The sequence below is a fragment of the Tupaia chinensis genome, unplaced genomic scaffold, assembly GCF_000334495.1.
Source record: "Tupaia chinensis unplaced genomic scaffold, TupChi_1.0 Scaffold000628_1, whole genome shotgun sequence".
NCBI lineage: Eukaryota > Metazoa > Chordata > Mammalia > Scandentia > Tupaiidae > Tupaia > Tupaia belangeri.
The window spans coordinates 2659871-2676879 of record NW_006160148.1 but is presented as its reverse complement, the minus strand read 5'-3'; the positions used below and the strand labels follow the sequence as shown (position 1 = coordinate 2676879).

General features: G+C 51.6%; 1 protein-coding gene across 1 annotated transcript in view; it reads left to right on the top strand.

Annotated features, from left to right (window-relative positions):
• The window catches only part of CRYBG2 (crystallin beta-gamma domain containing 2), a 50764-nt gene that overhangs the window by 25117 nt on the left and 8638 nt on the right, over positions 1–17009 (top strand). Inside the window, exons 9-18 of the mRNA XM_027776143.1 lie at positions 794–933; positions 1662–1788; positions 2093–2128; positions 2490–2626; positions 2775–2901; positions 3118–3257; positions 3362–3488; positions 3956–3988; positions 4116–4228; positions 14345–14474. Of these exons, the coding sequence (XP_027631944.1) occupies positions 794–933; positions 1662–1788; positions 2093–2128; positions 2490–2626; positions 2775–2901; positions 3118–3257; positions 3362–3488; positions 3956–3988; positions 4116–4228; positions 14345–14474 (1110 nt within the window). The remainder of the gene's footprint in view (positions 1–793; positions 934–1661; positions 1789–2092; positions 2129–2489; positions 2627–2774; positions 2902–3117; positions 3258–3361; positions 3489–3955; positions 3989–4115; positions 4229–14344; positions 14475–17009) is intronic.

Genomic DNA, 17009 nt, shown 5'->3' with positions numbered 1-17009 from the left:
CTGTCTCTTTCTGGTGAGCACATATGCCCTATAGCAAAATTAAGAAGTAATCATATAAATAAATAAAATTAAATAAATACTTCTAGAAAAGAAATGAGACGGTCCTGGATTCATCTGATCCATTCAGCATTGGTTAGACACCTACTGTGTGCTGCGTGGGAGGTGCTGGGTTGAACAAAACGAAATGACTCTGTTCTTGGCTCTGTTGCTACGAGCTGTGTGACCTTGGGCAGGCTGCTTAGCCGAGTCTCCCTTTCTGATGTGTGGGTGGAAGGACACACCGGGAGGACTGGGTACGATAGGGTAGGACATGCCCTCAGCGCAGTGCCTGGCCCTCGGGTAGCTGCTTCGGAGACGTTTGGTGAGTGAGCGAGTGAATGAAAAGGTCCTCGTGAGGAAGAAGTAGTGGCCCTGCTGCTTCCCGGGATGCTGCACAGGAAGAGTCAGTCTGGACAGAGGCAGGCTCCATGCATCGAGAGGCAGAGTTGGGCCCAGGAAGTGGCTGTCGGTGTTGCCATCCCTCCACCGGATGGCAGGCAGGCTACCCAGAGGTCAGGGGGTGGGAGTACGCCTTGCAGATTCTCCTGGGCACTTCGAGCTCAGGTGCCCAGCGTCCAGTAGGATCCCTTGTTTCAGGCTTGGCTGGCCAGCGTTGTAGCGGATGCCCTTCTGGTTTCTGGGGAGATGGCCACAAAGGTTTTCCCAAAAGCCCCCTGAAGCCTTGTGGACAGATCTGAGGAAGTGGGGGGCCTGCCGGGGTGGTGTCTCACATATCATTTCCCCTTCTTTGCAGGACTACTGCACCCCAGAGATCAGCCTGTTCTCTGAGGAGGGCCTCGAGGGGGAGCAAATGAAACTAACGGAGGCACTCAGGGACCCTCGGGGGCTGGAGAGGCCCCTGCAGGCGGCATCTGCCGTGGTCTCCGCAGGACTGTGAGTCTGGGCTCTTTGGAAACCCTGTCATTTAATATTCACTGTGCTGGGTCCTGGGGACACAGGTGACAGCACACAGTTCCTGCTTCCGTCTGCTGGTGGGGACAGGCAAGTCAGCGGACAGTAGCAATCCATAGTTCTGGGATGGGGAGCCCGGGCCTTCGGGATCATGGAAGAGTGCCAAACAGGGGAAAGGGCAAGGAAGTCAGAATGACCTTCCTGGAGGAAGAGGCACCTCAACTGGAATGACCAAGAATTTAGGCTCATGGGGGCAGGGACTTCTGTGTTGTTTGGTACTCCATCCCTGATGCCCTAAACAGTCCCCTAACTCTTTGCTGATTGGACGAGTGGGGAACAGTATACCTGGCAGAGGGAACAGCATTTGCAAGGCCAGAGGTGGGAGAGCCAAGCTTCAAAGTGTGTGCCTGGCCAGTGTGAGCAGCAGGTGAGACACAGGGAGCCCAGGAGGCAGGAAGGGGCCAGCTCATGGAGCCTTAGTAGCTGGCTTTTTCACGAGGCTACGGGGGGTTAAGCAGATATGTGTGGAATTAGACACAGTGAAGCCAGAGGACAGGGGGCCAATGGAGTGCTACTGAAGGGACTGCAGGATGGAAATGTCCCCTGAAGCCTTCCCCAGACGCTTTCTCCTCCCCTCTAAACCTGCCCTTGCACCCACTGATCCGTGTCCCTTGCAGTCTGGGTTGCAGAGGCCTCTCTGTCTTCCCCAGGTGGCTGCTGTACCCCAAACCATTCTTTGAAGATACCCCCTGCATCCTGGAGCCCGGAGAGTATCCCACCTCAGAGGCCTGGGGTGCACTGGACGCTGCTGTGGGCTCCCTGAAGCCCCTGAGACTGGTAAAGGGCGCCACCCACCGGCCTGTGGGGTGAGACTCTGCGGCTGGTCCCAAGGGCGGGCCTGCGGTCTGCAGGAAGGAGGGGGAGGAAATGAAGTGCAAACCTCTACCCCTGGAGACTCCGCTGGGAGCCCCTACTGGGTGGGACTGGGCTGGAGAAAGGGAGGACTGGCTGGAAGGGTGAGAGAGAGGGAGGACATGGGCCCCACTATTTTTGGGGGGGATCAGGGTTGAGAAAACCCTAGTCCCAAGCCTCATCCGACTTCCTCCACCTGGGTTGGAGCTCAACTCCATCTCCTCTGTAGGGCTGCCCAAGCGTGGAGAAGCCGGGGGAGCCCAAGGTGAGTCGGCTTCGGGGGCAAAAGGGCCTTCACTGCTGTCATGGCCAGGAGGGCTACCAGGGGGGAGGGTGGCGGTGAGGGGCAGAAGCCATCTGGAGGACGGACACTGATGGGTCCACTGGGGACCAGCTGTAGCTGTGTGGGGCCCGGTCAGGGGTCAGAGCGGAGATGGGAGTCAGGCGGAGGGATGCGTGGTGGCAGGTGGGAGGATCGGGTGGCAGCTGTGTGCTGATGCCTGGCAGAGCCATCATGGGGCTGATCTCAGCTTCGAAATGTCAGTCTACCGCGTAAGCAGGAAGCGGGGATTGGTGGCTGTTTGGGTCCAGATGGCTGCCCCCGACCTGACACCCGCTTTTCCCAGGCTGTGGTGTACGAGGCCCCAGGCTTCCAGGGCCAGAGCTGGGAAGTGAGCAGGGACATCTACAACCTTCAGCAGCCAGAGGACAGCCAGAGCCCTCACCTGGCCTCTGTGGGATCCCTGCGAGTGCTGGGGGGCTGGTGAGAACTCAGACCCTTCCTTAGACCTTATCGCCCCCACTGCCTTTACCCCTGGGGGTGAGGGGACTCCTGGCCTCCGAGGGGTGGGGGCAGCCGTCTTACCTACCACAGACTTCCTGCAGTTGACTGCGTCCTCTCCCTCTCCCAGCTGGGTGGGCTATGAGAAGGAGGGCTTTCGAGGCCACCAGTATCTGCTGGAGGAGGGGGAGTACGCAGACTGGTCACGCTGGGGAGGCTATGATGAGCGGTTAACATCCCTGCGGGTCATCCGGACGGTGAGCAAAGGCAGTCACCCTGCTCTGGTCACAGCCAGACCTTCCCCGGAGTCACTGGAAGGATTTGCCCCACCAACCCCCACCTTCTCCTCGCTGCTCCTCTGTAGGCCATACCCCTGACCCCTAACTCCCCGGTGGACTGTGTCCCCCGGGTCTGGATAATCCCAAGGGTTTTCGTCGGTGGGCGGGAGAAACCTGACTGTCCCTGGGGCCCAGGACTTCGGGGACCCGGCCATAGTGCTGTTTGAGGACATGGACTTCGAGGGGCGCGGCGTGGAGGTGAGCAAAGCATTGCCAGATGTGGAACTAGTGGGACACGGCCCCCGCACGCAGGCCATCCACGTGCTCAGCGGCGTGTGAGTGATCCCAGCCCCGGGAGCCTGGCAGGCTGGGCGGGCAGGACACGGTTCTGGGAGTCGCTGGCTCCGCCGCCGCTGACCCGTGCCCACCCTTCTTGCAGGTGGGTGGCCTATCAGGAAGTGGGCTTCTCGGGGGAGCAGTACGTTCTGGAGAAGGGCGTGTACCGTAACTGCGACGACTGGGGTGCCGGCAACAGCATCCTCGCCTCGCTGCAACCAGTCCTGCAGGTGCGTTCAAGTCGCGGCGGGCGGGGCTTATTTGAAGGGCGGGACTTGGAGGCTGCGGCCGAGGGGCGGGGCTGGAAGGCCTGACTGGAGCGCTAGAGATCCGGCACCTGAGGAGGGGCGTGGCTCCTGCAGGGGCGTGGTTCAGGGGAAGGCCAGAGCTCCGAGAAGGGGCGTGGCTCCAGGGAGGGGCGTGGCTCCGGGGAGGGCCGAGGCTCAGGGGGAGGGCGTGGTTCCGGGGAGTGCCGAGGCTCTGGGGAGGGGCGTGGCTCCGGGGAGGGCCTAGGCTCAGGGGCAGGGCGTGGCTCCGGGGAGAGCCTAGGCTCAGGGGAAGGGCGTGGCTCCGGGGAGAGCCCAGGTTAGCAAACCTGGGACCGACGAGAGCCACCGCGGGGCGGCAATATCGAAACCCGGAGGTTAGGGAAGGGGGCTGGCCCTCCTTAATCTCGGAACTTTGGTTCTTCCTTCAGGTCGGAGAGCACGATCTGCACTTTGTCTCAAAGGTGAGGCGGGGACTCCGCAGGGGCCGGTGGCGCGCACGTCTCCTGTCCCCTCATTTCTAAGATTCCCTCTTGACCAAGCCCTCTGTCCCACTCGCTCGCCCTCTCTCATCTCGCTTTCTTCCTCCAGATTCAGCTTTTCTCCGGCCCCGACTTCCTGGGCGACCACCTCTGCTTCGAGGATGACCAGCGCTCGCTGCCCGCCTCCTTCCAGCCCCAGTCCTGCCGTGTCCACGGTGGCAGGTGAGGTCGCGGGGAGCGCTCTGCGCGCGAGGGGTTGGGCGAGGGCGCACCTGCTCTGAAGCGCCTGTCTCCGGAATGGAGGCCCAAGAGAAGAGTCTTTCTTCAGGTGATTCCCTTCCTTCTGCTTCCTTGAAACTAACAGAGACATTCCATTTTAAAACAAACAAAATAGGGACCAGCAGTTAGCGTACTGGCTATGTCGCTGGACTCCCACGTAGTTGACTGTGGTTTGAGTCCTGGACCTGGTGGCTTAAAATCACGCTGGGCGCGTGTGTGTGCGTGCCCAAGATCCCGAGAGGAAAATGGAGGAGAAGGGATTGCGGTGTGGACGTCCCCCTGTGGGGTGATTTCTCGCCTTTCTGTCTTTCTTGTGAGTGCACACACCCAATACCAAAAACCTCTCCCCTAAAAAACAAAAAACAAACAAAATTAAGTTTTAATAGAAAATATTAAACTGTAGGTATGTATAGTATAAAGAATCTCGACCTTGTTTCATCTATCCCTCTGCTTTTATTTTTAAGTGGAGTAACTTTTTAAATTATTATTTTATTTTACTTTATTTATTTTAATTTGACCAGAGAGGGACAGAGCGAGAGAGAGAGGGAGAAAGCAAGTCGCTGGGTCTGGGACTCAAACTGCAGTCGTCCATGTGGGAGTACCAGCACCCTTAACCACCATGCCACCTGCTGGCCCCTAAAGTGGAGTATTTGAATCCCCAACCCTACACATATTTCACCAGTTAACAATGACTGTGTATCTCTAAGAAGAAAGGACTTCTTTCCCATTAGTCACAAGCAGTTCTCACACCTCAAAATAAGCAGTAAATCGTTAATACTACCTGAAGAGTCAGCCCCTGTTCACATTTCTCCTGTTGTCTCAGAAATGCTTTTATGAAATAACCTTGTGTTTTTCAGGATTCAAGTAAGGGCCACACAATGCTTTTGGTCATATTTGGTCCTTCCCATTCTTGGCTAGATCAGGCTAATCGGGCTTTGTTTCGCTGGCTAGGCAGCTTGGCAGGAGGTGCCATGTACTTCCCATTCCCACTGCTGATCTTACTTATAATAATATTAAGAGTCCTATATTATAAGAATTCCCATTTATCCTTCCCCTAATGATTTTACCATCCAGTGGTGATAATTGTCTAGACTCGTTATTTCTTTAAAGATTACAACATGATTTTCTAATGTTTGTTACTCCTTTTTTAATTAATTGACTAATTAATTAATTAACTTCAATTTGGTCAGAGAGGGACAGAGTGAGAGAGAGGGAAAGTGAGAACGCAAACCACCAAGTTGGGACTCAAACTGTGGTTGGCCATGTGGGAGTCCAGCACCCTTAACCACCATGCCACCTGTTGGCCCCTGTTTGTTACGCTTTCTACACATTTTAGCTAGAATACTTCTTATAGAAGTATTCCCTTTTCTTATTTATTTATTTATTGTTGAGGTTTTTGCTATAGGGTACGTGCGCACACCAGAAAGACAGAGAGAGACAGAGAGACAGAAAGCGAGAAACCACCCTTCTCCAAAGGGGATGGCTATACCACAATCCCTTCTCCATTCTTCTCTCAGGATCTTGGGCACGCATGCACACACGCCTGGCTTGAGTTTAAGCCACCAGGTCTGGGATTTGAACCATGGTCGACTACATGGGAGTCCAGTGACATAGCCATTATGCCAACTGCTGGCCCCTCTTTATTTTATTTTTTTTTAAGAATTATTTTATTTATCTTTATTTATTTGTTTTAATTTGACCAGAGTGGGACAGAGTGGGAGAGAGAGAGAAAGAAAGAGAAAGCAAGCTGCCAGGTCCAGGACTCGAACCGCAGTTGGCCATGTGGGAGTCCAGCGCCCTTACCCACCACACCACTTGCCTGCCCGAAGTATTCCCTTTTCAGTATTTGGTTACCTAAAATAGTTTGTACCAAGAAGGCAGTTTGATTGTTTTCTAAGACCAGTGTTTGACCCCTTTTCTTTATCAAGTTCCAAAATATTGAATAATTTCCTGATGGGTGGCCTAGCACTCTCTAAATCTGACCGATGAAGTTTTCCTTACGTATTGTGAACTTATGGGTTTTATGTATGATTGTATATGCTTTAGGCCATGGCAGTCACTCTTCTCTTGTGTGTTCACATTGCTCCATCTTTAGCCAACGAGACCCTCTTCAGCTTGTCTCTGGGTCCTTTTCTTTTTTTTTTTTTGAGAGGTTTTTCACTGTAGGGCGCGTGCACTTACCAGACAGACAGAGAGAGACGGAGAGACAGAAAGTGAGAAATCACCCCCCAGGTGCTGGTTCCCTCTGGGTCCTTTTGATACGACCTTGATTGTTTGGTTAGCTTCCTTGTTTTCCCGATCCAAGCATCATGTCGTATGTTTCTTGCCCCAGTTCTGGAATCAGTTAGAGAATCCTGGCTGCTTTTAATGGGAAATGGCAAAAATTGGCATGCTAGGTGTTTCAAAATTATAATGTTGATATTACTCCGAACGTTAAAAATCATTGAATATTGGGACCAGCAGTTAGCATAATGGCTATGTCGCTGAACTCCCATGTAGTCCACCGCAGTTCGCGTCCCGGACCCGGTGGCTTAAAATTCACGCCAGGCGCGTGTGCGTGCGTGCCCAAGATCCCGAGAGGAGAATGGAGGAGAAGGGATTGCGGTGTGTCCATCCCCCTGGGGAGAAAGCGAGAAACCACCCTTCTCCAAAGGGGATGGCTATACCACAATCCCTTCTCCATTCTTCTCTCAGGATCTTGGGCACGCATGCACACACGCCTGGCTTGAGTTTAAGCCACCAGGTCTGGGATTTGAACCATGGTCGACTACATGGGAGTCCAGTGACATAGCCATTATGCCAACTGCTGGCCCCTCTTTATTTTATTTTTTTTTAAGAATTATTTTATTTATCTTTATTTATTTGTTTTAATTTGACCAGAGTGGGACAGAGTGGGAGAGAGAGAGAAAGAAAGAGAAAGCAAGCTGCCAGGTCCAGGACTCGAACCGCAGTTGGCCATGTGGGAGTCCAGCGCCCTTACCCACCACACCACTTGCCTGCCCGAAGTATTCCCTTTTCAGTATTTGGTTACCTAAAATAGTTTGTACCAAGAAGGCAGTTTGATTGTTTTCTAAGACCAGTGTTTGACCCCTTTTCTTTATCAAGTTCCAAAATATTGAATAATTTCCTGATGGGTGGCCTAGCACTCTCTAAATCTGACCGATGAAGTTTTCCTTACGTATTGTGAACTTATGGGTTTTATGTATGATTGTATATGCTTTAGGCCATGGCAGTCACTCTTCTCTTGTGTGTTCACATTGCTCCATCTTTAGCCAACGAGACCCTCTTCAGCTTGTCTCTGGGTCCTTTTCTTTTTTTTTTTTTGAGAGGTTTTTCACTGTAGGGCGCGTGCACTTACCAGACAGACAGAGAGAGACGGAGAGACAGAAAGTGAGAAATCACCCCCCAGGTGCTGGTTCCCTCTGGGTCCTTTTGATACGACCTTGATTGTTTGGTTAGCTTCCTTGTTTTCCCGATCCAAGCATCATGTCGTATGTTTCTTGCCCCAGTTCTGGAATCAGTTAGAGAATCCTGGCTGCTTTTAATGGGAAATGGCAAAAATTGGCATGCTAGGTGTTTCAAAATTATAATGTTGATATTACTCCGAACGTTAAAAATCATTGAATATTGGGACCAGCAGTTAGCATAATGGCTATGTCGCTGAACTCCCATGTAGTCCACCGCAGTTCGCGTCCCGGACCCGGTGGCTTAAAATTCACGCCAGGCGCGTGTGCGTGCGTGCCCAAGATCCCGAGAGGAGAATGGAGGAGAAGGGATTGCGGTGTGTCCATCCCCCTGGGGGGGTGATTTCTTACTTTCTGTCTCTCTGTCTCTCTCTGTCTGTCTGGCTAGCACACACGCCCTATAGCAAAAACCTCTCCCCCCCCAAAAAAAATCATTGGATATTGTCTAAGGTTCTTTGTGGCTCTTTTTGTCCTCAGGATGCTCATCTTCATCCTATTAGACATATATCATTCACACTATTGATATTATGATTTTAAGGCATTTGTAATCATGTTTCTGTGTATGTATGGTTAGGTCACCAACCTGATATTCAGTTAGATTCATTTATTATTTATTTTCAGTTTGTAGGAAAATTCTTATTTTTTTTTCCTTTCTGAATTTTCCATAGTGTACATGTGCTCACTGGAGAGAGATGAGAGACAGAGAGAGAGAAAGAGAGCGAAAGAGAGATCACCCTCTGGGTGGGGTGGCCACGGAGCGATCCCTTCTCCTCCATCCTCCTCTTGTGGTTCTGGTCATGCACACAGACATGCCTGGCATGTCTCCCACGCCACCAGTTGTGGAACTCGGACTGTGGAGTTGGCCATGTGCGATCTAGCACCTTAGCCACCAGGCCGCCTGATGGCCGTTATTTTTCATTTTTATTTCCTTTTAAAAGCATTTTTTAAAGTTTATTTATGGGACCAGCAGATGGCGTAATGGTTACATCCCTGGCCTCCCACATGACTGACTGTGGTTCGAGTCCCAGACTCGGGCTTCAAACTCACGCCGGGCACTTGTGCATGTGTGGCCAAAATCTTGAGAGGGGAATGGAGGAGAAGGGATTACAGGGTGGCCATCCTCCCTGGGGGTGATTTCTTGCTTTCTGCCTCTTTCTTTCTCCCTGGTGAGTGCATGAGTCCTATAGCAAAACTCTCTCTATTAAAATCAAAAAAAGTTTATTTATTTCTTCCATAGAAAGATCAACACCCCCAACAGGGACTTCGCACTGTCACCACCTCACTCTCAGCCGGTCCGGCTTGTGGTCATGCTCGTGCCTTCCACGCCCAGGAAAGGCAGGCACCTTTTTGCCATTTGGGTCTAGTGGCATTTACCACTGCGCCACCACCTGGACCCCTGTTTGTTTGTTTGTTTTTAAAATAATTCATTTTTAAGGGATTATTTTATTTAACTTTATTTTTTTATCTTGACCAGAGAGGGACACAGAGAGAGGGAGAGCACGTGAAAGCAAGCCACCAGGTCTGGGACTTGAACTGGAGTCGACCACGTGGGAGTCCAGTGCCCGTAACCATCACGCTACCTGCCGACCCCAAAGAATCATTTACTCAGTTTTATTTATTTATTATTATTATTCAGTTTGACCAGAGAGAGAGAGGAGAGTGAGAAAGAAAGTCACCAGGTCCAGGATGTGAACCACGGTCGGCCATGTCCAGCACCTTAACCACCATGCCACCTATCGCCCCACCCCCGTTTGTCTTTTGTTAATTTTGTCAAGGGTGTACATACTCCCCAGAGAGGTACAGACAGGGAGAAAGCACCTTTCTGGTGCTTTGGGGAGTGGCCCTGCCACAGTCCCCGTCGCCATTTCTCCATGCTGTGAGATTTGGGGCACACACACACGCACACACACACACGCACACACACACGCCTGGCATGCTTCTCAAGCTGCCGGGGCCAGGATTCAAACTACGTGGCTGGCCATGTGGGATCTGACTCCCTTAATCACTAGGGCATGGGGTTGTCCCCCACACACACACACACATGTTTTTGGTTTTGTTTTTTAATTGTTTATTTGGAGACCAGCAGATGGTGTAATGGTTACATCATACTCCCACATAGTCGGCCACGGTTCGGGTCTCAGACCCAGTGGCTTGAAACTCAGACCACGCGCATATGCATGTGTGTCCAAGGAGAAGGGATTGTAGCGTGGCCATTCTCCCTGGGGGTAATTTCTCACTTTATGTCTCTCAGTGAGTACATGTGCCCTATAGCAAAAATCTCTTAAAAGTGATTTATTTCATTGTATTTATTATTTTTTAAAGTTATTTACTTATTTAATTCCATTTGTTATTATCCTTTTCTAATTTGACCAGAGAGAGAGAGAAAGAGAAAGGGAGAAAGCAAGCTGCTAAGTCTGGGACTCGAACTGTGGTTGGCCACGTGGAATCCAGCGCCCTTAACCACCTCGCCACCTGCCAGCCCCTGCATTTATTATTGTTGTCATTATTTTAAAATTTTCTATAGGGTATGTGTGCTTTCCAAAGAGAGACAGAGAGCAAGCAAGGGAGAGAAAGTGAGAAAGCAAGTTGCTAGGTCTGGGACTTGAACCATGGTCAACCTTGTGGGAGTCCAGCACTTTAACTGCCATGCCACCTGCTGGCCCTCATGCACTTTTTTTTTTTAGAGAGAGATATTTTTGCTATAGGGTGCATGTGCTTGCTGGAGAGGCAGAGAGACAGAAAGCAAGAAATCTTGGGCATGCATGTACATGCACCCAGCATGAGTTTAAAGCCACCGGGTTTGGGCCTCACACTGCAGCTGACTATGTGGGAGTCCAGCGACATAACCGTTATACTATCTGCTGGTCCCCACATGCAGTGTTTGTGTGGTTCCTGTCTTAGCTTAGTCTGCTATAACAAAATACCATAGACTGAACTTTCTTTTAGCTTAAACAATAAACATTTATTTTCTATAGTTCTGGAGGCTGGGGAGTTCAAGGTCAAGGTGCTGACTGATCTGACCCTCTTCTTGGCTTGCAAGAGGTCATCTTCTCTCTCTTCCATTAGGCCCTCACATAGTGGAAAGAGAGGGTGTGTGATCTCCTGTCTCTTTCTCCTCTTAAAAGGACATCAGTCTCGGGAACCAGCAGTTAGCGTAATGGCAATGTCGCTGGACTCCCATGTAGTCAACTGCGGTTCGCGTCCCGGACCCGGTGGCTTAAAACTCACGCCAGGCGTGTGTGCATGCGTGCCCAAGATCCCGAGAGGAGAATGGAGGAGAAGGGATTGTGGCGTGATCATCCCCCCTGGGGGGTGATTTCTCGCTTTCTGTCTCTCTGTCTCTCTCTGTCTGGCGAGCGCACGCGCCCTATAGCGAAAACCTCTCCAAAAAAAAAAAAAAGGACATCAGTCTCACAGCAGGGTTGGCCTCACCCTCGTGATCTCATCTAAACCTAAGTAGTCTCAAGGCCTTACCCTTAAATGCCATTACAGGAACAGCAGTTGGCGCAATGGCTGTGTCGCTGGACTCCCATGTAGGTAACCGCAGTTCGAATCCCAGACCTGGTGGCTTAACTCACGCTGGGCGCATGTGCGTGCATGCCCAAGATCCCGAGAGGAGAATGGAGGAGAAGGGATTGCGGCGTGGCCATCCTCCCCCAGGGTGATTTCTCACTTTCTGTCTCTCTGTCTCTCTCTGTCTCTCTGGCGAGTGCACACACCCTATAGCAAAACCCTCTCCAAAGGGGGGGGGGAAGCCATTACATTGGGAGAGTAGGGCTTTGGTGTGAGTTTGGGGAGACGAACATTCCGTCTGTAACAGTTCCAAAGCTTCTGTATCTGGTTCTGCCACCTTTCCCTCTTTCTCCCCTTATAGAGAATTTTTTAGAGATTTTTGTTATAAAGTGTATGTGCATTTGTGGGGCACAGATATGGCTTATTATCTGTTGACGAGGACCTGCATATACTCGCTACAGGGCTGGACAGAGGTGTGTGTCACGCTGGGTAAAGTCTCTTCACACTCTAAATGATGTATAGTGATTAAATATATAAATACTAATTAAAATTAATAATATGTTTAAAAAAAAGAATGATATAACGTAAATTAAAAAAATATATGTTTAATAAAAAAAAAGTGTACGCGCTTGCTAGAGAAAAACGAGAGACACACAGAGAGAAATCACCCCTGGGGGATGGCCTACCACAATTCCTTCTCTTCCCTTCTCCTCTTAGGATTGTGGGTACGCACCCACACAAGTGTGAGTTTCAAGCTACCGGAAGCAGGACTGGAACCCTGGTCAACCACGTGGGCGTCCAGTGCCTTAACCACTGCGCCACCTGCTGACCCCTGGAGAATCACTTGTGTGTGTGTGTGGTTTTTCCTCTCCTTTCTTTCTTTCTTTCTTTCTTTCTTTCTTTTTCTTTCTTTCTTTCTTTCTTTCTTTCTTTCTTTCTTTCTTTCTTTCTTTCTTTCTTTTTAAGGTTTTAGTGAGAGAGATACAGAGAAAGAGAAATTGCTCCCCCCAGGGGGTGGAGGATGGCCACTCCATGGTCCCTTCTCTATCTTCCTCTGGAGTTTTTGGGCATGCATGCACATGCTCCTGGCGTGTTTTTAAGCCACCAGGTCTGGGACTCGAACCATGGAGTCAGCCATGTGGGATTCAGTGCCACCTCCTGGCCCATCCATTATTTATTTTTGAAGATATAAAAAAATACACTCACAAGCTTACGTACAGCTGTGGAACCCGGATATATCTGTTTCCCCTCTGCCCCATTTTCTCATGCAAGAGGAAGCATACTACAACCTGGTGAATATACTTAAAGTCACTGAGTTACAAAAAAAATTAATGATTAAAAAAAAAAGAATTGCACACTTTTATTATTTTTTTTGAGAAGTTTTTGCTATAGAGTACATGTGCTGGCCAGAAAGACAGAGGGAGACAAAGACAGAAAGTGAGAAATCACCCCCCGGGGGGATGGCCACACCGCAATCCCTTCTCCTCCGTTCTTCTCTCGGGATCTTGGGCATGCACGCGCACATGCCCGGTGTGAGTTTAAGCTACCAAGTCCGGGACTTGAACCACAGCTACATGAGAGTCCAGAGACATAGCCATTACACCAGCTGCTGATCCCAAGAATTGCACACTTTAAAAGGGTGAACTTTTTTTTGGAGAAGTTTTTGCTATAGGGCGCGTGCGCTCGCCAGACAGACAGAGAGGGACAGAGAGACAGAAAGCAAGAAATCACCCCCCGGGGGGAATGGCCACACCGCAATCCCTTCTCCTCCGTTCTTCTCTCAGGATCTTGGGCACGCATGCACACGCACCCGGCATGAGTTTTAAGCCACCAGGTCCGGAACTCGAACTGCAGTCGACTACATGGGAGTCCAGCAACATAGCCATTACGCTAACCGCTGGTCCTGGGGTGAACTTTTTAAATTGCTGGAGGGTGCATGCACTCTTCAGAGAGTTGGAGAGAGAGTGAGAGGGAAGTACCCTCAGTAGGATGTGGTCACCCCACAATCCCTTCTCCATTTCTCCATTTTGGGCATGCATACACATGTGTCTGGCGTGTTTTTCAAGCCACTGGGACCAGGACTCAAACCGTGTTCAGCCATATGGTATTCAGCTCCCTTAAGCGCTTACTAAGCCATGGGCCAGCCCTCACAGAGTGAATTATATCTCAACTTTTTTTAAAAAAAAAAGAATTATTAATTTAATTTTATTTATTTATTCATTTATTTTAATTTGACCAGAGAGAGACACAAAGAGAGAGAGAAAGTGAGACCGCAAGCCACCAGGTCCAGGACTTGAACCGTGGTCAGCCATGTGGGAGTGTCCAACACCTTAACCACCACACCACCTGGTGGTCCCTATATCTCAACTTTTTAAGGGCAAACATACTAGAAAGTGTTGTGCTCTTGTTTTTTTTTCACTTAATTTTAAGTTCACTTTATATCCCTGTAAAATCTCCCTGGTCTCTTTCTTCTTTTTCTTTAAATAATTATTTACTTAATTTTATTTATGCATTTATTTTAATTTGACCAGAGAGAGACAGAGAGAGAGAGAGAGAGAAGGAGAGGGAAAGTGAGAAAGCAAGCCACTGGGTCCAGGATTTGAACCTCAATAGTCTATGTGTAGTGTCCAGCACCTTAACCACCATGCCACCTGCTGGTCCCCTCCCTGGTTCCTTTTTGCTACATTAAACTCTTAGTTTATTCAATCAACCCCATTGCGATTGGATGGACATTCAGGCTGCTTCCACCCTTCACCATTGCCGTGGTAACCAATGGCCACGTGAATGTGTTATTTCATGTTCCTGAAGGGTGTGCTTGGGATGACTGCTAGATAGGGAATTGCTGATTAATCCTACAGAGTTTTGCTTGATGTTGCCAAATCCCCCTCCTCAGAGGAGCAGGGTTCTGCTCAGTCCTCTCCTAGGCCTGTCCTTACTCCTGCTGCTGCGCTGTCTGGTCCTTGACCTCCCTGCACGGGGAATACCATCAAGTCTGCCTCAAACTCCTGGGTCTCAAGGAGCCTGGGCCGGCCGAAGATGGAGCAGACTCGGGCGCCCCTCATGTCCCCCTCTCCTTCCCCAGCTGGATCCTGTATGATGAGAAGAACTTCGAGGGGGACCAGCACATTCTCTCTGAGGGCGAGTTCCCCACGCTCACGGCCATGGGCTGCCTCGCCTCCACAGTCCTGGGTTCTCTGCAGAAGGTGCCTCTGGTGAGTGCCCCATCCAGCTCAGCAGGGCCCTGGGCACGGAGCCTCTTCTCTGTGGGCCACTGTCTGGTGGGCTTGTGGTGGGAGGGGGCATGTTTAATCCAGTCTTCTGCAGAACCACCCCAGGTCCCCTTGACTCAGGGCTTCAAAGCCTGTTTAATGTACTAGGGTTTGTTTTTGACATTTTTAAAAAAGAAATTTTTTTTTTCTTTTTGAGAGGTTTTTTTGCTCTAGGGCGTGTGTGCTTGCCAGAAAGACAGAGACAGATAGAGAGACAGAAAGCGAGAAGTACCCTCCTTGGTGGGAAGTGCCAGGCCGTCCTCCCTACTCCATTCTCCTCTCAGGATCTTGGGCGCGCACACGTGCCTGGCATGAGTTTAAGTCACTGGGTCTGGGACTCGAACCGTGGTCAACTATGGGGGAGTTCAGTGACATAGTCGTTACATCAACTGCTGGTCCCAAAAAAAGAATGATTAATTTTATATATTATTATTATTATTTTTTAACTTGCTGTAGGACACGTACATTCACGAGAGAGAGACAGAGAAAGAACACCGCCAGGTCCAGGCCTCAAACCACATCAGCCATGTGGGAGTCCAGCACCTTAACCACCACGCCACCTGTCGGCCCCATGTTTTTGTTTGTTTGGTTTTATAGAGTTTTTGCTGTAGGATCCATGCGCTCACTAGAGAGAGACAGAGAGGGAAAGTGATCCCCTGGGGGCTGGCCCTGCTGCAGTCTCCTCTTCCCCATCCTCTTGGGATTCTGGGTGTGCGTGCACACGTGCCCAGTGTGATTTCCAGGCCGCAGGGTTAGGGACTCAAGCTGCTGTCGGCCATGCGGGAATCCAGTGTCTTTTTTTTTTTTTTAAGAGATATTTTCTTCTATAGGGCATGTGTGTTCACTGGAGAGACAGAAAGACAGAAAGTGAGAAATCACCCTCGGGGGGATGGCCACGCCACAATCCCTTATCCTCTTGGGATCTTGGACACACGCTCACGCACCGGGCATGAATCTTAAGCTGCTGAGTCAGGGACTTGAACTGCAGTCAACTATGTGGGAGTCCAGCCACGTAACCATTATGCCATCTGCTGGTCCCAGGAATCCAGTGTCTTCCCCACCACGCCACCTGCTGACCCAACTTCCTAGGTTTTTGTTGAACGTCCACTGAGATAGGTCCTGGGAACACGGATAGAAATCAGACACAGCCCCACTTTCAAGGAGCCCGTGGCCACAGGACAAAGACCACGGTGCAGAGTGGTGCCTTCAGCTGAGTGCGAGGTGCCGGGACTGGCTGGGTGGGCTGGGGTGGAGGCCGGCACTGCCAGGGTGCTGCTCCGCATGGGGACGGTGACAGCAGCACCTGGGAAGACGGCTATGCTGTTGAAGGACAGGAGCAGGTGCACAGTGGGCTGCTGCCCCAGTGGCCCAGAACAAATGGTGCCAGCCTGGATCAAGGAGGAGATGGGCACAGTGACATGGCCGTCGTCAGGAGCGAGTATCTGTAGGCCCTGGTGCCCCGCTGTAGGGCATGAAGCCCAGCTGTAGACCCTGGAGCCCAGCTGTAGGGCGTGGAGCCCAGCTGTAGGGCCTGGAGCCCAGCTGTAGGGCCTGGAGCCCAGCTGTAGGCCCGAGAGCCCAGATGTAGGGCGTGGAGCCCAGCTGTAGGGCATGGAGCCCAGCTGTAGGGCCTGGAGTCCAGCTGTAGACCCTGGAGCCCAGATGTAGGGCCTGGAGCCCAGCTGTAGGGCATGGAGCCCAGCTGTTGGGCGTGGAGCCCTGCTGTAGGCCCTGGAGTCCAGCTGTAGGGCCAGGAGCCCAGCTGTAGGCTCTGGAGCCCAGCTGTAGGGCCTGGAGCCCCGCTGTAGGGCCTGGAGCCCAGCTGTAGGACGTGGAGCCCAGCTGTAGGGCCTGGAGCCCAGCTGTAGGCCCTGGAGCCCAACTGTAGGGCCTGGAACCCAGCTATAGGGCGTGGAGCCCAGCTGTAGGGCCTGGAGCCCAGCTGTAGGCCGTGGAGCCCAGCTGTAGGGCCTGGAGCCCAGCTGTAGGGTGTGGAGCCCAGCTGTAGGCCCTGGAGCCCAACTGTAGGGCCTGGAACCCAGCTATAGGGCGTGGAGCCCAGCTGTAGGGCCTGGAGCCCAGCTGTAGGGTGTGGAGCCCAGCTGTAGGCCCTGGAGCCCAACTGTAGGGCCTGGAACCCAGCTATAGGGCGTGGAGCCCAGCTGTAGGGCCTGGAGCCCAGCTGTAGGGTGTGGAGCCCAGCTGTAGGCCCTGGAGCCCAACTGTAGGGCCTGGAACCCAGCTATAGGGCGTGGAGCCCAGCTGTAGGGCCTGGAGCCCAGCTGTAGGGTGTGGAGCCCAGCTGTAGGCCCTGGAGCCCAGCTGTAGGGCGTGGAGCCCAGCTGTAGGGCCTGGAGCCCAGCTGTAGGGTGTGGAGCCCAGCTGTAGGCCCTGGAGCCCAGCTGTAGGGCGTGGAGCCCAGCTGTAGGGCCTGGAGCCCAGCTGTAGGGGGTGGAGCCCGGCTGTAGGCCCTGGAGC